Here is a 21573-nt window from a genome sequence, read left to right as displayed (position 1 = left end):
TTAAAATTGACACATTCAAAATTGACATACATATTAATACATTATTTTGACCTTAAATATATATAATTAAATATCATTAAAAAAAATATTAAAAGTTGATTGTATGAAACCTTATATTATTACCAATTTACCAATATATTTCGTGATAAATTTTGTTTTTATCACATTTAAAAAAAAAAAAAAAATTATACTCCCTCTGTGTTTTAATAAGTATTACACTTTAACCGGCATATAGTTTTAGGCAATTTAATTGATTTAAATAAAATAAGAAGTAAGGTAGTCAGAGTATTAAAAAAATTGTACAAAGAAAATAGTGAGGTTAATAATTTATTATAAAGTAATGAATATGACAGGAAAAGAAAGATAATGAGGTTTCCTATCTGAGTATTCCTTCTCAGGCAGGTCATAGTCCCCAACCCAAAGTCTCCTTTATGCTTAACTCGGCTATTGTACTGTATCTATTATGCTTCAAACTTTTATTTTTTTTTTGGACTTGTACTGGGCCTATGTTCTTAATGGCACAATTGGAAATATGCTAGTAAACAATGTAACGTGAATCCATCTAAGATTGTATGATCGTCCATAGCAAGTCACCCAATAAACTTGAGATGTTATCTTGTTAACTATTTCAAACAAATATAATTTGAAATTTATATACTTGCCTTATATATTTAAGCTTAGTCTAAATATTTCTCTTCCTTAATAACAATTAAAATTATCTCTGCTAACTATACTTTATACAGTGTTGTAAAATTTTCTAAAACTTGGTGCAATACCTAATGTTGCAATTATTACGAAATATAGGGAGTATTTTTTGTAATTTTTTCCAATGTACAACACCTAATGTTGCAAATTTTTTTGAGGGAGGTTTTTGTGTTGATTTATTTATATAAATACCACTAGAAAAATTTATCATGATGATTTACTAGAGCTCCCCTGTGTGGCATTCCAAATTTTACCAAATCACATTCAAATGGAACAAGAAAGTAGAAACAATACAAGGCTGTGTAGTGTGTATGATATGAGGCAGGAGAAAACTTTTACATTTTTAAAAATAAATAAAAAATAAAAATTGAAAACATGCATGGGAAGTACATAGAACTTTCACTTGACAAATCACAAGGTCCCAAATCCTTTCCAACTTTAAATTCCCAACACCCATATTCACTCCTTTCCTCCGTGATATCATTCTTCAATCTCTTCTTCCATCTTCCCAATCAAGCCTCTATTAGTGATTTTATTTTTTAATTTAGATCTTGCAATTTTTGAGTTTTTTTTTTTTTTAATCATATTGAAGAGGTAAATTTGGCTACATCAACAAGGTATATACCACCCTCTTCCCTTTTCAAGTTTTCAATCTAATTCCATAGTTATTTAGTTAATTTTAATCCTTTGTTGAAAATTTTTTGTTTTATAAACTGGGATATAGTATGTATATATAAGTACTATTTGTTTTTTAAAAAAAAAAATCATTTTTTTAATTATTTTTTATAATAAGGTATAGGACCCTAACCGAACCTCAATCCTCATAATTTTTTTAGTCCGATATTTACCGATCAGACATATTTAGAACTCTAATCAGCTACCCTGTCTTTCAAAACGTTGCTTTGCTGCTCAAACTCTCAAAGCAACGTTTTCAAATTGGCGGTTCAAAGGCCAAACCGCTCATTGAATCCGCTCCTAACCAAACACTCAACAGCAAAATTAGCTGATTGAATTGGTCAAAATTAGCGGTTCGAAGGCCAAACGTTTTCAAAGCAACGTTTTTTTTTAAAATCTTCTTTTTCCTCCTCCCATTCTCCTTGCCCGCAATTTCATCAACAATCAGGTAAATTTATCGAATTTCGAATTAGAACTAGGATAAATTCTGAAATTTTGTAATTGGATTGCTGTAATTTCTAACTTTCTAATAGCTTTGATTTGATATATCAATGTTGAACGAATCTAACTAGCTGATTTGTGCTTGATATGGGGAGATTTATAAGATTAGGTGAACTTTAAATTCGAAATGTTTGCGTGAGAATACTAAGTATATTGAATTGTTTGTGGGTATGATTTGTTATAAAAAGAGGTTTAATTTCATTACGCAATTTTGTGTTTTAATGAATTCGATTTTTATTGACCAATCTCTTAATAATGAAATCAAGATCAACTAAAGTTTAAATTTTTATTAGGTAATGTTTTCAAATCAAGATCTCACAACTCACTAAAGTAAAATTTGGTTGTGAAATCAAATAATTTTGTTTTCTTTGTGGTCTAAAAATAAAGCTTTAGGAAGTTAGGGTGGTAAAAGACATTTTAGGTTTTTTTGGGTGGTATAAGTCGAAATTTCCATTTAAAATTTTTTTTATTGAAATTTGTATGTTCTAATGAGATTATGGATGGTTGATTATGTTGTCAATTTGGTTTATTGCTTGTTTGATGGTTTGAAACAATCTGAAAGAGTGTTGATTAGGGATCACGGGGCGCCTCAGGATATAATTACTTGAAAGTATCTCAACAATACGCCTAGCTGATTGGAATTGCAAAAAATTTTGATTTGTGTTGGTTATAGGCTAGTCGAAAGGGAGTTATTTTCGTAAAGATTGAATTTCATTGCAACTTTTAGGTCAAAGCTTGTCAAATTTTTTTGTTGAGTGGTATCCAGCATTTGGGTATGGGACTTGAATGTATACTTGAAGAAGGAATAGAAAGAGAAGATTCGATAAAAAGTAGAGATGTCGAAGAATTTCCAAACAAAGGAAAGGGAAACTGAGAATATAAGCTATTGTGCATAAGAACTGGAGGCACATTGGCTAAATTGAATGCATCTTGATTTTTAGCATATGTTTGGAAAAAAAAAACAGTTAAGCGTTGTATGGTTGTCAATTGGTTGTATTACTTGTATTTACAGGAGATGGAAACAACTATAATAAGCATGCTGCAAACTTCAGTAGATTGGGTGACAATGGCTTTTGAAGCTCCCTTTGCTCGGGCTGTTGTCTTTGGAGTACAAATTGGAGGTATACTCTCATATCCATGCCATTTCTTTATTGAGACTAAGTATTGAAATTAATATATGCTAGTTTCACCTGTAAAATTCTATAACATTTTTTTGTTGCTTTGTTGAAGGTCATCTGTTTGTTGAAGGTCTTCTCTTTGTAGTCATCCTCTATCTTCTGTCTCAAAAAAGTTATGCGCCTCCAAAGAAACCATTGACAGAGGAGGTAGGTTATTAATAATTACCATATGTTATTTTCCTCCAAGGTTTCATTATCTGCCCCTTTGATTATGTTATCTTCATACAATTCAATTCATGAATTGCTGGAAAACTTTTGTGAGAGATTTTACTAATGGATATGTTTAGGATCCACAACTATATCATTATATTGTTCTGTATCTTGAGTGTTTTTTCGGGATTTAAGGTTCATATTCTGATGGCTTGTGCTAGACATTTCAAACTATTATGCATTTTTTGTGAGGTAAAATTGGTCTTTTCATACTTAAAGCTTGCTGCTCATCTACTACTACGTGCGGTTGTTAGATACTTCGATAATTGTGGCGTTCTTGCTTAATATGAGCTATAATACAACCTAAATGTGCTGAGCATGTCGCATTGTACCTTTTGAATCCATGAAGTTTCTTTTATGTTGGCAGGAAATAGATGGATTGTGTGTTGACTGGACTCCTGAACCCCTTATTCCAGCTATGACAAAAGAAATGCGCCGTGAACCTCCAAAACTGGAGAGGTAAAGTTGATGATTTTTTCGAGATTTGGTTCTGCAACTATAAATTCCATTGTCCAGTTGGCAAGCTATTAGATGATGTCTGTTGCGTAAGTTTAGAGATGGAAAATAAAATTTGAGATTCTTCAATGTTTACCATAACAGATGGTTTACTTCGGTATTCTTTGTGGATCTGTTGGTTTAATTTTTGTTTATCTTTTGAAACAAACACTATGAAGATGTTTTAGAGCTTTATCATGTTTGAGGCCTAAGTGTTTAATTGATAAATGAACATTTTGATGCAGTGCTGCCGGGCCACACACAATAATTAATGGCAAGGAAGTTGTGAATTTTGCATCAGCTAATTATTTGGGATTGATTGGACATGAAAAACTACTCGTGAGAAAATCTTATGCATATTATTTATATTCTACTTGCTTGTTGTATTAGCCAATCTGACTTGCTTTGTTTTATAGGATTCCTGTACATCTGCGGTAGAGAAATATGGTGTTGGTTCTTGTGGTCCTCGTGGTTTCTATGGAACTATTGGTGAGAAGTAGTTATTGCTCTTGATTGAATTGACCCGTGCTAGTATGAGTTGGAAATTCGAATCCAGATTATTTGTATGTAATCATTTCTAATTCTCTCTGTATTGTAGATGTGCACCTGGACTGTGAATCCAGAATTGCAAAGTTTTTGGGGACGCCGGATTCAATACTTTACTCATATGGACTTTCCACCATGTTTAGCACAATCCCAGCTTTCTGTAAAAAAGGCGATATTATTGTTGTGTAAGAATAACAATCCTGCCATGTTTGGCTGTTACTCTAGAATGATTATATGCATACCGAAGGCTTGTAGTCCTTTTAAAAATTATTTATGTGAACACAACCCTCCCTGTTTTTAGTTAACTAATAGCTCTCCCTTCTGAAAAAGTAAAGAAATAGCCAGTGAAAAGATATTTTCGCTAATGACTGGTCTTTTATGAAGATTATAAATTTTACTCACAATCTAACTATGCTGCCTAATTGTTTCATATTGTTGATTCTAACATTTTGAAATCTTCTTAGAATGATCTGTATTTTTTTCCCTGTCCATTTGTGGCGTTGCGTAAATGAATTATTGTAATTAGAATTTCCATTTGTCATCTAAAGTTTGTTCCCCCTCCCTTTGTCTGGTGGATTGGCCTTTCTGTTTTCATTCTATCTGTTGGGTGCTCTTCCAGGGATGAAGGTGTTCATTGGGGTATTCAAAACGGACTCCATTTGTCAAGAAGCAAAATTGTGCATTTCAAGCACAACAATATGGAATCCCTGAAAAGAACTTTAGAGACAATAACTACTGAAAACAAGCGCAAGAAAACTCGGCGATACATTGTAATTGAAGCAGTTTATCAGGTATGTATTTTACTGGTTACTTGGTTGTAAAATGTGAACCCTAGAATTTCTTGCCCACCTCTTAGAAGCTTTAATATTTGTATTACCTGGTCTTGTGTCAATCAAAGAAGAAAAAGATTTTCTTTCTAGTTCTTGCCTAGATTTTGAGTTGCCTTAGTGGAGAGTAATGTTACAACTCGTCTTACTCTAAAAAGACAGCCTAGCTAGATTTATTCTTTCTCCCGGAGTAGAAAAGATGGTCATGACTTAGTACTCCCTCCGTTCCTATATGTTAGTTACGTAATCCGTTTAAGGAATTCCCCTTTGTTGGTTATGTTTGGAATATTTCCTTTTTTAGACTATTTTTGGACAAAAATACCCTTTTTTGGTTACATTTGGAATTTTTCCTTTTCTAGACATTTTTTTCGATAAAAATACCCTTGGTTTGTAAGTTAAATTCCAATATTGTCCTCATAATTCCATGTGGAATTGTACCTTTTGCTATATTTCAATGGGTGAATCAGCACAATAGCTGATATTGATGCCCCTTTTTCAAGATTCGTTATTACTCTCTCTCTCTCTCTCTCTCTCTCCCCCCTCCATCATATGCAATCAAAAATGTTTCTGAATATCATTGACATATTGTTTTGTCTTTAGATGTTTCATGTTCTCTTTTGATTTTTCTTGGCTAATTTCGTTCTAAGATTACTTGGATTTGAATATTTTGGATCAATCATGTATGCCAAGATTTAAGTGATCACATGCTAGAAGCTTTTGTATTCTGAGACGAGAACCACTAAGACAGAAGGGGCAAAGGGGGGATAGGCATAGTCAGTCATGAATCCAGGTTTTGGAGATTCTCTGTTGCAAACAAACCACCAGCAGGAACATTGTGTTCTTTTACTCGATATTATTTTAGATTTGAGATTTTTTTTTTTTTTTTTTTTTTTTTTTTTAAAATTTATTTTAAATCTTATTAATGGAGTTGGCATGTACTGCATACAATACGTAACTTGCTCTTTAACTCTAAAAGGTTCTCCACAGAAGGTACCATCACGGATAGTAGGATATTGATGTAATTTATATTATTGTGCCCTTTCTTTTGTTTTTTTTATTTTTTATTTTTTATTTTTTTTTGGATGTCTTTGATTTAACAAAGCATTGTTTGAAGCAAAAAGTTGATATTACGTTTTTTTCTTGCAGAACTCTGGTCAAGTTGCTCCTCTAGATGAGATTGTTAAATTGAAGGAGGAATACCGGTTCCGCCTTATGATGGATGAGAGCAACTCATTTGGTGTGCTAGGAAGATCTGGAAAAGGCCTTACAGAACACTTTAAAGTTCCTGTATGTTCAACGTTATTGGGGTTTTAAATGTTTCTCTTATCTCCTTATAATAACTATTGCGACATGGTTTGCAGGTTGAGAAAATCGATATCATAACAGCTGCGATGGGTCATGCATTAGCTGCAGAAGGAGGATTCTGTACTGGAAATGCAAGAGTCATTGATCACCAGGTATGATAAATATATTACAATCTATTGTTTGGATGGCATATCTTTGTTACTTGCAGCTGTGCTTTATTGCATGCTTGTGTATTTTTCAAGTGTGATAAATATGGCTTAACAAGACTTGATAATTTTTTTAGGTAGAAAGTTAGTGCAGAAGTACTGGTCAAGTACTTTTAGGACTCTAATATTTAGATAAAAAGTTACAATATTAAAATTCTGAATAAAACCTGAGCTAGTGTTCTTTCCAAAATTTGTATTCCATATCTTCATATTGATTTATTCTGAGACTCGCATATGTTTAGGTAAATAGTTACTAAGAAAGACTCATCAGATACAATCTTGATACCTAAATGCCCCCACCTATATTGTTGTTGATAATTGTCCTAGTCTCTTTTCCAAAATACATTACGAAAGGCTAACATCTTTGTTGGTTAATGACATGCAATTTGTTGGATTTGGTGTATACTTGCAGCGCCTAAGCAGCTCTGGTTATGTTTTTTCTGCTTCTTTGCCTCCGTACCTAGCTAGTACAGCAATCTCTGCTATTGATGTCCTTGAAGAAAATCCTAATCTGATTAGCAAGTTGAAAGAGAATGTTGCGCAATTAAGGGCTGGTATGTTTCTGAATTTTCTGTTGCAAAAGTTGAGTGCATGAGTTCTGCTCTTACCACTCGAATTGGTCTTGTGTACATATTGTTGACATGTGATTTGGTCAGTACCTAATACTGTTCACCATGTTATATTTTCGGATTCAGACAATTGGTGGGGGCCTTAATTTCACGATACATATCGATTGTCATGTTTTATTTCATGGTTGAATACTAAGTAGTACACCATAGTCCTGTAGAAACACTGACAACCTTCTTGGTTCCATGGGTTATTTGTTTGTGCCATGTTTACTTTGTTTGGATAGCACCAACCTGCACTATGTGTGTATTTATGTTGGATTAGGGCAAGTCAATTTGGATTTTATTAAGATTTGGAATTTTAGCCTTTCTATCTGGATTAGGTCCAAACAAGGCAATAACTTTTTTTTTTTTAGTAAAGGCACTGCACGATATGAAGTATTTTGGACTAGTTAGGGTCAAGAACAATATAATAGGATATATTGGATGAACTAATCAATGTACGAAGTTTAATTTAAATTTCTTTCTAGTATTGAAAAACTTTATTTTATTAAAACTTGGAAGAGGGTGATTGAGAGTGATACGAGTGCTTTGGGGATTAAGGAAAATACGGTGTTGGATAGAGCGGTGTGGAGGGAGAAAATTCACGTCAACGGTCGACGTGTCATGATTATATACATATAACTTTGTTTATCTTATCTTAGTATTTACATTTATTATTTTACCCAATTTATGTTTTATGAGCTTTATTAATTTCCTTTGCTAAAATTTTCTCAAACCTTTATGTTTTTTACTTGCACGTTTTTATCACTCCTTTAAAACTTTCTTGAATTTATTCTTAGTTCACTTTTAAAACTTTCTTAATTTTTACTTGGATGCTCTTTTCTTTTTCTCACTTTACATCTTTTTTCAAACTCTTTCAACTAATTATCTTGTTACGTCCCTTTTTCTATATCATACGGTTCCGTATTTCAGGACTAAGGCTTTGTTGTTGTTGTTGTTGTTATTGAAAAATTTTATTAGAAATTTTTTCACCTGGTCCTTTTGGTTAGATGTTGGTGTTTCAAATTTGTTGTTCATTGGTATTTTGATGTCTTCGTGACTTGATTCTGTGCTTTGGATGATTTTATATATACAAAACTAAAGCTTCTTACCTAATGGGGTTGACTTAGTTGCAAAATCTGATCTAAATTAGCCTATATTCTGCAGATTGGGAAGTCTAGATATGAATGTGGAATCATAGGGCAGAATTATAAGTTGTGTTTGGATTTGGATATGAGGTTTACTTAAATTTACTAGGATAGCCACACCCCTATCTTTTCGGACTTTATCTTTGTAATTCTTCTAGGCTTCATGGGCTACTTGGCTGTGCTAATATGATAGTTCTTTTTGTTTCAGGTTTGTCGAATTCTGAAGGATTAGTAGTTGCAAGTGACCCTCTTTCTCCCATCGTTTTTCTACAACTATCAAAATCCACGGGTTCTTCAGAGAAGGACATGCAGTTGCTTGAAGATATCGTTGATGAGGTATACATGCCACCAAACATTTTTTATTTATGCATAGATTTAAGATTTCTGAGCTAATTATACTTCATGCAGCTTTTGGAGAAGCACAACATATTCGTTGTAACTTCCAAGCGGTCAACACTTGATAAATGTCCTATACCTGTTGGTATAAAACTATTTGTTTCTGCTGGGCATGGTGAATCTGATATAATGAAAGTTTGTGAAGCATTGAAGATGGTTGTGCCATCAGTGCTAAATAACCCTGCTGAAAGTTTGGCTTCTGAAAATTGAAGTCGTATTGATTTTTGCTTGTGGATTCAAAGCTTGAGATATTGGAGTAAGCAAGACCCCAATTAGAGACTCTCCTGCAAAAAGTTTTATCTATTTGAGATTTCTGAGGAATACATACTTGCCATTTAACAAGATGTTCTCCGGAAGTAATGGAAACATGGGGTTGATATTGCAATGTGGAAAGTTTAGGGAAAGTCGCAGTTTTGTAAATCTGAAATGTTGTGCTACTGCACCTTGATTGAGGGAAGTTGTTTCAAGTACAATGTTGCTATAACTTGTCAGGTGGGTTTGGCTCTTTCAGGTCTGGCATGTTATGTAGATTGATTTTTCCACCTAGAGTCCAAGAAAAGTATGTAAGCATAGTGAATGTGATTTTAGAAACCATCTTATTTAGTCCCTTAAGTTCTTGATCAATATTGTTTATTTTTTCACATTGTGTCGTTAATAATAAACCATAATTCATTTTAGCTTAAGTGATTTATTATTTATCACATAATGTATTTCTCTTTTGGCTCATAATTACCGTTGTTGGTGAAATCTGATATTATAAGCAAGAGAATCCTAACTTCTTGTTACTCTGGCAAATCAATTTCAAAAAAATATATTGTCCAACACGCTCATTTCTGAGATGCCGAAATTTTAAAGCACATACAACTATATTGTTTTTGCACTGCATATCCCCTTGTAGACTTGCAGTGATTACTTGCAGCTTGAATATGTGTTGTAATTTTAGCACTGAGCATTATTAAATTTACTAAATAAACCTAAATATTATAATTACCAAACAAATCTAAATATTATACTTCATGCAAACTTACAAAGTACTAGATATCACTTGGGAGACAAAAAGCAAAAATAAGAAATAAATAACACCAGGACAGTATGAGAAATATCTCAGGGGAGAGTCAATAGGGTAATCTGAATGCCTACCTGCCAGAGCCACCAAATTGTGGCAGCCACGGCCAGCACCGCCACCACCATCTGATAAGCGTGTGCAAATGGGAAAGATTATATGGCTATGGTTTTTGAGAGGAAAATACAAGGCAGCCTTGGGTTTATGGAACCACAAGAATATAGGCAGCTCAATTACTTATAATGCATACCCATTTAACATGGAAAGAACAATGTTCTGCTGCCTCTCCTCGTTTTTCTATAATGCATTTTTATTCGGGCAAAAGATTAGGTTCATTACCATTCAGCATCTTGAGTATTATAGGGCTAATTACTACTAGATGGTGTCAGCTGTGTGACTCAGGCAACTGAAGAATCTACTATCTTGAGAGACCAAAACTGACATACTACTTTGGACTTTGTGAATAGAGATTGAACTAATGATGTTGCAAATTCTAATTTTGTCTATACATCTATATTTTGGGCACTTGAATGACGTTTAGCTAGAGAACTAAGAAAACGATTAAGCGACTTCTTAGCAGCAATCAATCCGGCACACTTTTCTGGGTCTTCTTCTGTGCTATTTAGGCTATCTTGCACATTGTGCACTTTCCGGACAAGTTTCCGCAACTCCTGCATACACAATTCGCGTCACAACATTGTAAGAAAAGGTAACCAAACATAATTGCAACATGTGCACCTACTGAAACTTAAACAGACATAATTGCAACATGTGCAACTACTGAAACTAAAACAAAACTGTCGTAAAAAGTTTCCATCACATGACGCAAATTTGGCTAAACAGAATAACCGAAAATCAGGGCATAAGACCCACAAAACTTGTTCAAACAGGAGATTGCAAAAATTTGCAAATTATAGAAGTCCTGTTCAGTTTTCGATGTTGTCCTATGTTTCCAACTTACCCAACCAATCACAATCAACCTTTGACAAGTATGAAAGAAAATTTCTGATTCTGTATGTGTATACATCGATACATTTCACTTCATAGCAACTAATTACACAGATAGAAGTGCCTTTACAAATTAACAATGCATGTATGTGCATCATTGTGTTGATAGGAAACATTTTTCAGAAATATAATTTTTTTCATTTTCTACTGTTGTAAAAGGGTGGAACACATCTTCCAATGGTGGAAAATATTGGTCCCATATTTTTTCCCCTAACATCTCCTCTCATCCAACTTCTACATTTCACTCCCTTTTTTCTCTTCCTCCAAATTTTTCTTGAAAGAAAACAAAGGAAAACTATTTTTACAACTCTCATTTTCTTGGAAACTATTTTCCGTCAAAACAAACAAAGCCTTAAAGAAAGCCCTAGGAAAAAAAAGTACACCTCACAGGGCTGCTAACAGCTAACTGACCTTCATTTATATGATTCAGGACAGATCAACAAAAGATTGTGCCTCAACTGAGATTAGATCAGATGAGCACATGAGAGTTGTTATTTCCTTTCCTCTCCGGCATGCAAATTCACGGAGTGCCCCTAAATAATTAGCCACACAAGCATCTAAACAGAAATAAGAGTATAATCCATTCTTTCTTTTGGTAAATAAGGCCAGCATAGTAAATAATATGCACCGGATTTGCAATTCAGCAACTGCCATTACCGAGCCTAGAATTCAGATCAGCCAGCAAAAAAATTCCTACCTGTTGACTTCCATTTTCATGAATATCATGACAATATGGCTATCAGACTTTAGGCACCGCACACCTCTTCTCTTAGATACTGTTTTCTGTGTAACCTCTAAAAACAGGAAATAAAAATCCAAATCTTGATGTTTGCCAACATTTTTTCCACATAATCGACAAAAATTTTCCGTGATCGTCAAGTATGTCAAAAGGATCTCAGCATAAACCATAATGTTTTTTTGATAATAGTTGAGACACCATAGATGTTGCTTTAGCACTTGCATGAAAGGTTGAGGTTCTTGGAGGTCTCATGCTCCATATGTATGGCCTTTAGATTAGTTATGGGTATTCATGCTCAAATTTGTGAGCCTTGATGTTTCTTTAAAAGCTACCCATAAGCTTATCTTTCGCTTGTGTTGATTTTATAGACTCCACTGTAAGGAAAAAATAAAAGCAACCAACAGAAGAATTCCCGAAAAAAGAAGCACAAAGCCTAACAATTACACGGCTCATGATAAAAAAAAAAAAAATGGTTCCTCAATCTCATGGCTCTGCAGTGCTTAGCCTCAACTTAGGTATGTGAAATAGGAAATGTCTATACTAACGGCTGTGATTAAATTTATATATTTGATAGACATAACCTAAAACGTTCTAAGGCAGTCTAAAAAGTCCATTATTTGATTTTGACCAATGGTTTTAATTTTTAAAAACAAAAAGTTGACAAAGACAACTAGTGTTGCCCAGACAGAAGAAAACTTTCTCCTTATAACTTTTGACACCCTGCTTATTGACAAGGAAAACCAGGCTCAAATCTCTCCTCTTCCTAACTTGACGACCTAGATAAGGTCAAGGATTACAGCTCGTGCACTTCGAGTGAGCGAGCATTATATGGATCAAGAGAAAGGCTTTGAACCATGGTGGATACGGCCAACGGCGGAGGTATGACATAAAACATTTCCTTAATCGGCCTTCTGCTAGGAATCAGACACCTGCTATTCTATTCACTTACTCTCGCAAGAATAGGGCGCCAAAAGTGGTTAACATTACCCTTCTGTAGAATAGTAATTCAATACTAGTTTGTTAGAGTTTGTTATGGGGTGCTTTGGGAGGAGGATTCTGTTGTAAGTTTGTTGGAAGATGCCTTTATATATAGATGCTTGTAATAAGGTGGGATTATGCTGAAAATTAATCTGCAAACTCTTCATTTTTGCATGTGGGAGAGAGCTTACCTCACGAAAGTAAGGAGGTTTTATTGTGTCATTGCTTTGATCATCAATATAATCCACTATCTTTGATGGGTTACTTTCCTATTTTTGATGCGTTTCTCTGTTTTTCATACCCAATTCCTAGCACCTTCATGGAGTCATTTGGTGCTTGGAGGCCAGCAGGTCATTCGCTAGGCCAAATATGAAAAATTCATGGTACCAATGGACCACCCAATATGCTTTACCCCAAGCAATTAGGTGACTAACTTAGGGTAATGGAGAGAATTGAATGGATATGAACTTGAATTCTACCCATGTTAGATACTGCAGAAGATTCTTAGTACCTACTTCTGCAACTTTCTTGATGTTTTTGTTCAGTTGTTAGTAAAATGTTTTTAAGAGTGATTTAAGTGGAGCACAAGTGTCTAGAGGACTTTCCCTATTTAGACTTCTAGGTCCAAGTGATCACTTGTTCCAGTGGAGAACCTTGAGGTGAGCCCAGTAAAATATTATCTTCTCCTAAAGCCTCATCTTAATTGGTAAGTGGTCTTCACTTCCTAATTTTTCATAGCTAGATCACCAAGGTTTCAATTGGGAAAAAAATATTCAAGAGGCATTTGTTGGAAAAACATGGAAACTAGCAACAGTATAGAAGATGACAGAGCCACTGTGATGAAGAAGAATCTCAAAAAACTAATGAGAAGAAGGGAATATTACTGTAGTCTGTAGAAGGTCACGACTGTTGGTTTTGGAAGAAAATGCAGGGGCATAAGTTGAAAATTGTTCAGCAAGTAACTAAAATTCTACGACAGCTATGGATACTAGCTTCACATAAGCAGCCAAATTTTAAAAGCTACCAGTAAAACATTTCCATTGTTCTTTGCTAGCCGATTGAATTTGGTCAAATAATCTCTCTATCTACTCTTTCCTCTTAGTTGTTGATTTCTACTTGATTTACATTGCTTCCCTATCATATTAAATAGGGTTCATGCTTGAATTAATTTTAATCAAGGTTGATCATCTTGTTTATTTGTTATCTTGATTGCTTTTAATTCGTCTATAGAGTATCTGTGGAAATCAATTATGCTAGTATGTTGGATGAGATGATTAGTATGATTAGTGAGTAGTTTACTAGTTAGGGGTTGGGTGAAAGCTCAACCATGCTACAAGTCAAGATCATGTGAATATCAAGGACTATGTATGGCAGGATGTGGTTTGTGAAATTGAGAGTTAATTGTTGGTGTTTATTATGACCATACGAATGCTTACTTGCTTCCTTTTAGTTGAATCATTGAGAAAATTGTAGGCTTTTGGTTTAGCGATTAAATTTGGTTTTTGATTGTTGGGTCTGTTAGCCTATTCATTGTTGCAGTTGCTCTAGAGTAAAAATTTGGTAAAAGATCCAATTAATTGTGCTTAAACATGCTTGAAATAGAATCAAAATATCTAATCGTGTTAAGAATCTCCTTTCTATCTTTGAATATTATTCAGTCTTGCTTGTATACGCCTAACATAGTTCTTGTTTGTGCGTCTTCGAGAGAGGACATGAATTTAGTACCCACTTGCATGACTACGTTTGTTCCCCTTTTCATAAAATCAAATTGGCTTGTGCTTTGGTTGTGTTCGATCCCGTGCACCCCTAATGTTTCCCCTTATCTATAACCTTCGATATTATTGTATTTGCCTAATTCTAGATCCTCCTGTTAGCTTAGTGATTCTACCAATTTGTCATACTTGATTGAATTAGCTTGTTGTAGTTTGCATATTTTGTGTTTACTAGTCATTTCCTATGTATTTGATCACGTGCTTGTCAATCACTTGTTTATTTGGTAGTATGAGTTGTTGAAAGCGTAACATTGTCCAATGACCAATTTATCACTTATCACTCACTCGCCAGGAGAAACAGGATCTAAACATTAAAAATGGCAATACTTGAAAAGATCATCTTACTTGGCGGTCAAAATCCATGCTGTCAAGAGAATAGACTTCATTGCTTGCTTGGATATCCTTTTTAATAAGACTGTCAAACCATTTGCTCGCTAGCAAGATATGATCATCAGAATCCTGTATAAATAGGAGTTGAGCAAGTCAGATTCATAGAATCTTGGTAGCTTCTAAAGACTCGCAAAAAAGATGTGACACATGGATTTCATTTCTTGAGTTTCTTTTAAGTTTGTAAATGTTCCTAACATTACAAGATTTACTACCATCCTTCATGCATATGATTGAGGACTCAAGTTGAGTACTAATATATAGCTGAAAGATTACAAGAAGCATATTGTTGGGTTTAAGATAGTTGCTCCACAAGAGGGTAGATAATGCAGTAAGGGAAATTTAAGGAACTTTTCAGAACATTACATTTAAGATAGCAAAACTTTTCTAACTCATTGAATACACATATGCAGGTGATGCGGTAACCAATGCATACTACCATCCAACACTAAAAACACTATCATATTCCCCTTCCAGAAGATTATCACTAAGCAATTTGCATCTTCTCCCCAATTTAGCAAACAAATTTAGCTTAGGTTGCAGAAATCAGTTTAACATTATCATTTCACAGATTCCTAAATGTACTTCCTAAAAAATGCTCATTTCTATACTTTTAAACTCACCCTATCTACAATACTAGCACACAATGACACATTACCAAAGAAATTCAATTTTCACATTTAATACAAGTATCATAAAAGAGATAACAAGCACTGAAAATGCATTGATTAAATTTGAAACAACTGTATGAATTAAAAAAAACTGAAATTTGCCACATGAAGTGATGATGATAAATCAAGTGGCAACTTGGCTTAGTTAAACTTTCTTGATGGATGAATAACAATATAATAGGCCTGATACTTCTTTTTTGTATTTATATCAAAGGAGATCATGGGTTCAGAACTTGGCTCAACCATGATTATTTGATAATATATCAAAGGGTGAGATTTGTTAAATTGTGTTGTGTGCTGATTATTGAATAAGTTGTTCAAGTCTTCAAGATATCAAGGTTGTGGTGACTTGGTGGGTGGGAAGGAGACAGTGAAGGAGGAGGAAGATAGGATTAAAATAGTATGAGAATACAGCTGCCAAAGTTGAGAGTTAAGAGACTTAAGACCATTCCTAGTTAATAGAAATTTGGGTCCATTTAAAGCAGAATGATCATCATGGGGACTATTGAACACACTTTTACTTAAAACCTAAATCAATTACGGAATACCTCTTTATTTTTTTCACACCATATTAAGTTTAAAGTCAAACATCACGAATGCATATTGCTAGTTATCCATCAGAAAGCAAATAGATACGTCAATTTGTGGTTGATATGTTGAATATCTTGGCAAATCTCATAATAATCCATTTACCTTTATCATATTAAAATCTCGATCAAGAAATCAGAACAAGCTTGGATCAAAGGAATCAAAATAAGGTGAGAGACTTATTCATCAAATGCTTGTACTCATGATAACTTATTAACCCTATCTACAACACCTAGTTTAACAATAATAATCACCAAATAAGTCAAAGAAGGTGATTAAAAAAAAAGAAAGAAGGTGATAGTTTATTTTCACAAATGCTTCACAATCATCTTGTGGACATTAATTACCTCATCTTCCTGCTCGGATTCAGATTCAGATTCATGAAGCTCCTCTTCAGGACCTTCATCAAACAATTTCGCAGAACCTGCTAAGGCCTGCAATGTAGACTGGTCACCATCTTTGGTAGCTTGAATCAAAGCTCCAAGCAATTCAGGCTGTGCATCAGCATCCCGAAGTAACCTCCCTGCCACACCCAGTCTGATTATCATGCATATCCATGAGAAAATACAGATTGCAATCATCGAATATCAACTGTAATTAACCTATCAAATAATCATCCTGTCATACAGAATAAGCGCACAATACATGACATTCTCAACACACTGCAAACTCAAGATAACAAAGCATTTCATACATCAACATGCACAAACAATTAAATAACTTCATAAATTAGGACACATTAGGCTTCCTTTCCTGTACTTTAACAGAGTTAGATAAAGAGTTTTAGGATCTTAAACCACTCTCCACAACACCAAAAAGCAATGATAACAAGTACCTATATAATTGAACTGCCTGCGTTTCCCTTCACGAACATCAGATCCTAGTTTCTGCAGCACAAATTCAAACACATTAATATGATTCGACTCTCTACTTGATTTCACAGCTTAGCACGTATAACTACATTAGAGTATCTCTCCCACCTTAACCACCATCAAAGCCTCAAATACTTCTTCCTCTAATGAAGCCGCCCTGCAAACAAATTCCACCCAAAACAACAAATAAGTGCACTTACATTCATCACTTATTCACTTACAAAAACATAACACCACTTCATTATCTGCACTTAGGGGTGGGACTTCGGTCTGGCGGTTCGGTTTGACCTCGGTTTGAGTCGGTTTCGGTTTGGAGCGGTTCGGATTGAAACGGTTTAGTTTAGCTGGCGGGTCGGTTTGGTTCGGTTTGGGTTAGTCACGGCTCGGTTTGGTTTCGGTTTATTTCTTTGCGGTTTAAATTCGGTTTGGGTTATAAGCGGGTCGGTTTATAAACGATTCGGATTATGTCGGTTCGGTTTGATACGGGTCGGTTTAAAGGGCAAATTTACCCGGGTGAATGTCAGTTCGGTTTACAAACGGTTTGGATCAAGCCGGTTTGGTTTGAAATGGGTCGGTTTAGGGGCGGATTTACCCGGGTCAATATCGGTTCGGTTTATAAACAGTGCGAATCATGTCGGTTCAGTTTGAAATGGGCCGGTTTAGTAGAGGGTTTACACAGTTCAATTGGTTCGGTTTATGAACGGTTTGGATCATGTCGGTTCGGTTTATAAGCGGTTTGGGTCATGAATTCATGATTGATTTAAAGATCGCGTCATGACCATGATTTAATGAGTTGATACTTATAATACGATAAATCGATAATTATGAATGTACAAGTATTCAATTAGATTGATCAACAAGTGTTTTAAACTTTTAAGTTTTAATAATCAGATATGTAAATATGTTTATCGATTGTAGTACATACCAATAATTCAATGAGACAATGATACTTATGATAGTATGATAATGATACCAACCGTACATTCGTACGATATGATATACATAATAATTAATCTATAATTACATATACATTAACAATATCGTATTGAATCAATTTCCATTTCCAAACATTGCATTTCTTATAAATTTTAACTTACACGAGATTAAATGGATTCGTTATTTAGTTTGTTACTTTATTTAGATTACTAACTCAAACAACTTAATAAGTTAAATGGACGAAATCACGAAATCACTAATTAAAGTGGTGATGAAATCATTATGCAATACTAATGTACGAATAGTCAAATATACAACGGTTAGATTGAATGCCCATGAAAAACAATGGTTAGATTTTCATTACTTTATTAGTTATTAGTATTATTACTTATTAAGTTATTATTAGTTTATTATATATACTGATATACAGTCACAGACTCACAGATATATATAATATACATATAGACTATAGAGATGTCAGATATTGATGTGCATTAACTCATTAAGTCATTAACGGGTCGGTTTAAACGGTTTCGGTTCATAAACGGGTCGGTTTAAACAGTTAGCGGGTTACAAATGGTTCGGTTTAAACGGTTTTTTTTTTCGGTTTAAACGGTTTCGGTTTATAAACGGTTCGGGTCATTAACGGGTTTATAAACCATACGGTTCGGTTTCGTTTCGGTTCGGATTTGCGCAGTTTGGTTTGTTATCGGTTTACGGTCCGTAACGGGTTGACATTGAGCGGTTCAATTCGGTTTCGGTTTGATATTGAACGGTTCAGTTCGATTTTCGGTTTATATTTATCGGTTTATAAACGGATCGATCCGTGATGGTTTGGGTTCGGTAACGGGCGGTTTCACGGTTCGGTTTGAAAAGTCCCACCCCTATCTGCACTAACTTTCACATATAAAAATGGGAAATAACTCAAAAAAAAAATCAGTGCAAAATTATATAAATTCTATTCAATTCCAAGCACCAAACCAATTTCACCCCAGAAAGAAAACAAACATATCTGGCTATCAGCTAAAAATGCACAATACCCACTTCATAAATCCACATTGATCTCAATTAGCATAGTAGTTAAGTCTATTCGGGGTAATACCCGATAGACTACAATTAAATCCCGCCTATCTGTCATATCATGCCAAAAAAAAAAAATAAAAAAAAAAAAAAAGGAAGAAAGAAAGGAAAACTAAACTTGAGAATACGTTTAATTTGAGGGGTAGAGAAAGAAGCGAGGTCCATGCCCCAATGAAGAGTTTGGCGAGCTTTACGCTTCATCTCATTACGACTCCTCCTTTGCTTCTTCTTATCCTCAGATGTTTCATCATCACCCTCTTCATCGTCTGATTTACTGCTTAACTTTTTGCTGCGGCTATCTTTTTGAAGGTCGAGTTCTTGTGGAGGGCGGAGAGCGCGGGGTTTAAGGTGGGCGTTGCGGCGGTGTGAGAAGAGAGAGAGGCGGGGAGGGGCGGAGATTGCGGCGGTTGTGGGTGGTGGTTGAAGAGAGAGAAAGTGGAGTAATTGACGGTGGAATACAGGGGTTATTGCGGCTCTTACCACCTGCACCATTTTTGTGTTTGTGTCTATCTTTTTCTGTGCTTTTCCGGGGAGAAGTAAATTGGAATTGGAAAAAATAGGGTGAGATTGTGGAAAAAATAATGGCGTCGCCCGGACTCGAACCGGAGACCTTCAGTGTGTTAGACTGACGTGATAACCAACTACACCACGACACCGAATGTTGCTATAACTGTTATATGAGAAAATATTCATGACAAGATAGGTTTTTTATATATTGGTAAAAAGTATAGTTAAAATATAAAAATAAGCATATAAATAGTGCATAAGACAAACTATTGCGATTATTACAAAACAGATGGAGTAGTATTTGTTTTCTGGTGCCAAGATAACATCACTAAAGCTAAAGTGTTTCAATTTCACAAAAGCTTGACAAGAACTTCATGTTACATCTGATTTAGACAATGGTCAAGCCTATAAAGAGGAGTTAAGGACTGTATATAATTTCCTCGGAAGATTCTAGCCGGATTCCAATGATTGGTTTCCTTGTCCTAGGGTAAGGGTAATTACTTATTCACTAGTGCAAGCTTACCTTAAGAAAATTACTTCACTAGTACTCCGTTGATCATATAATTATTACTATTATGGAGTACTTTTAAAAGAAATTACAGGTAATTTATATGAAGTTATAAAATTCTAAACTAAGCTTATTCGAATTATTTTGGAGAGAAAAATATTTTGATAGCAATATTTTATGAATTTCATGAGGTTAAGATAGGAAAATATAATCAAAGAAGTATTTTTATTCGAAAGAATTTTAGCAAATAAATATTTTTGTAAGCAAACTAAAAGATTTTTAATCAAATTAGGTTCTTCAAAATCAAATATGAATTTAAAATTATTTTTAGATTAAAATTTATAAAAGCAACTACATTATAAAGATAGATTTCTTTTTTAAATTATCAGAATAAAAAAAATGGCATGGAAAAATTTTCAAAGCGTTCTAACTAGGGCTAGCAAACAGATTAGGTCAGGTCACCTAATTTCTGGTGAGCAAACCCTCAACCCAACCTGATCAATTTAACTTTTTCGGGTTGAAAATCCTAACCTGAACCTGATATTTTCGGGTTCGGGTCAACCTGAAATTAACCTGATATGACCTGACTTTTTTTTTGGATTTAAATCAGGTTTCTATAACCTGAAATGGACCTGATGTTTTTCAAATGTTTCAAACACACACAATCAACAGCAATACAACATAGGTTTGCTGTTTCAATCATTCAAAGTTTCGACAATCTAAAATAAACCAAAAGTCTAAGTACCTAAATTACTATTACAAAACAATAGTCTCCTTAACAAATCATAAACTAAGTTTCAAAAGCTACCAAGTTTTAAAACACAAGTTCACATATAATGTTCTCAAACAATATTACACGATACAATATGACTTTCCCTTGGATCAAGCTCGGGCGATGTAAGTGGATTGTCTTCCTTGTTTCCCACCTCAAGTTTCATGATTGAACCACAAAGCATTTCCAATTGAGGATCCATACAGTCTCCAAAAAAAAAAAAAAAAAAAAAAAAAGAGAGAGAGATGAAAGCAAGGTAATATATATATTATATGACATGTACATGTACTAATAAAAATTAAGGTATGTGGTATATTAAACAATTTACTACCTTTCCCAAAGGCCCAATCTCTTAGGCAAATAATAGCCTCCATCGTTTCCGGCTTTAATGAACTCCTATAACAATCAAGTATCAGACTTCCGGTACTAAAAGCCAATTCGGAGGCCACAGTAGACACGGGGATAGCAAGGACATCTTTAGCCATATGAGCTAAAATAGGGTAGCGCACCGAACATGTTCTCCAATAAGATATAATATCAATATCGGAAGATCGAGGGATAAGTGGCTCCTCATAATACATGTCTATTTCAGATTTCGTAGCCATGCTTGATTGCTCCATATAAAAACTATCAAAATCCTATACCAAAATAAATAACAAACAACGATAAATAACATAATAAATAAAGAATTAAATTATTATAAATAAAATAAAATAAAATAAAAAAATCAGATTATAAAAGTTACCAAATTATTATAAAAATCAGATTATGACATATTACAACATGATAAATCAGATTATTAAAAAATCAGATTGAAAGTAAAAAATCAGAATACAAGTTTACAGCATGATTAATTGTAAAATCAGATTATTAATAAAAACTATATAATCAG

At 34.1% G+C, this 21573-nt stretch overlaps 2 protein-coding genes and 1 non-coding gene across 4 annotated transcripts; 1 reads left to right on the top strand and 2 right to left on the bottom strand.

The window, feature by feature from the left end:
• The first annotated feature begins 961 nt into the window (after window positions 1-961).
• LOC110720026 (long chain base biosynthesis protein 1-like) lies at window positions 962-9477 on the top strand. Of its 2 annotated transcripts, none has more exons than XM_021899030.1 (13): window positions 962-1322; window positions 2894-3002; window positions 3112-3206; window positions 3637-3728; window positions 4010-4103; window positions 4181-4253; window positions 4363-4495; window positions 4930-5101; window positions 6284-6424; window positions 6499-6594; window positions 7061-7202; window positions 8613-8740; window positions 8813-9477. In XM_021899030.1, exons 2-13 carry the CDS (start codon window positions 2897-2899, stop codon window positions 9008-9010), a joined length of 1470 nt encoding a protein of 489 aa, XP_021754722.1. In that variant the 5' UTR covers window positions 962-1322; window positions 2894-2896; the 3' UTR covers window positions 9011-9477. The 2 variants fall into 2 exon arrangements, with proteins under 2 accessions (XP_021754722.1, XP_021754721.1); XM_021899029.1 differs by lacking the exon at window positions 962-1322 and adding an exon at window positions 1424-1828.
• A 283-nt stretch (window positions 9478-9760) lies between these two features.
• On the bottom strand, window positions 9761-19554 carry LOC110720027 (UPF0307 protein KPN78578_45570-like). Its single transcript, XM_021899031.1, has 6 exons — window positions 19013-19554; window positions 16987-17035; window positions 16842-16893; window positions 16354-16529; window positions 14706-14819; window positions 9761-10534 (listed from the first exon to the last, which is right to left on the bottom strand). The coding sequence occupies exons 1-6, from the start codon at window positions 19384-19386 to the stop codon at window positions 10367-10369; spliced, it is 933 nt and encodes a 310-aa protein (XP_021754723.1). The 5' UTR covers window positions 19387-19554; the 3' UTR covers window positions 9761-10366.
• Window positions 19477-19550, bottom strand: TRNAV-AAC. The gene has a single exon. It is a non-coding gene; the product is annotated as a tRNA-Val (tRNA).
• Window positions 19555-21573: the final 2019 nt, after the last annotated feature.

The sequence above is a fragment of the Chenopodium quinoa genome, unplaced genomic scaffold (genome assembly GCF_001683475.1).
Source record: "Chenopodium quinoa cultivar QQ74 unplaced genomic scaffold, ASM168347v1, whole genome shotgun sequence".
Taxonomy (NCBI): domain Eukaryota; kingdom Viridiplantae; phylum Streptophyta; class Magnoliopsida; order Caryophyllales; family Amaranthaceae; genus Chenopodium; species Chenopodium quinoa.
The sequence above is the reverse complement of the archived record's forward strand: the minus strand, read 5'-3'. Positions and strand labels throughout refer to the sequence as shown.

Coding starts and splice junctions, on each gene's coding strand:
- LOC110720026 (XM_021899030.1), top strand. CDS start 2,897: ATGGAAACAACTATAATAAGCATGCTGCAAACTTCAGTAGATTGGGTG. Junction 3,207..3,636: donor AGAAACCATTGACAGAGGAG/GTAGGTTATTAA, acceptor TTATGTTGGCAG/GAAATAGATGGATTGTGTGT. Junction 8,741..8,812: donor TTGAAGATATCGTTGATGAG/GTATACATGCCA, acceptor TACTTCATGCAG/CTTTTGGAGAAGCACAACAT.
- LOC110720027 (XM_021899031.1), bottom strand. CDS start 19,386: ATGGTGCAGGTGGTAAGAGCCGCAATAACCCCTGTATTCCACCGTCAA. Junction 17,036..19,012: donor CAAATTAAACGTATTCTCAA/GTTTAGTTTTCC, acceptor ATTTGTTTGCAG/GGCGGCTTCATTAGAGGAAG. Junction 16,530..16,841: donor CAGGCAGTTCAATTATATAG/GTACTTGTTATC, acceptor TGGGTGTGGCAG/GGAGGTTACTTCGGGATGCT.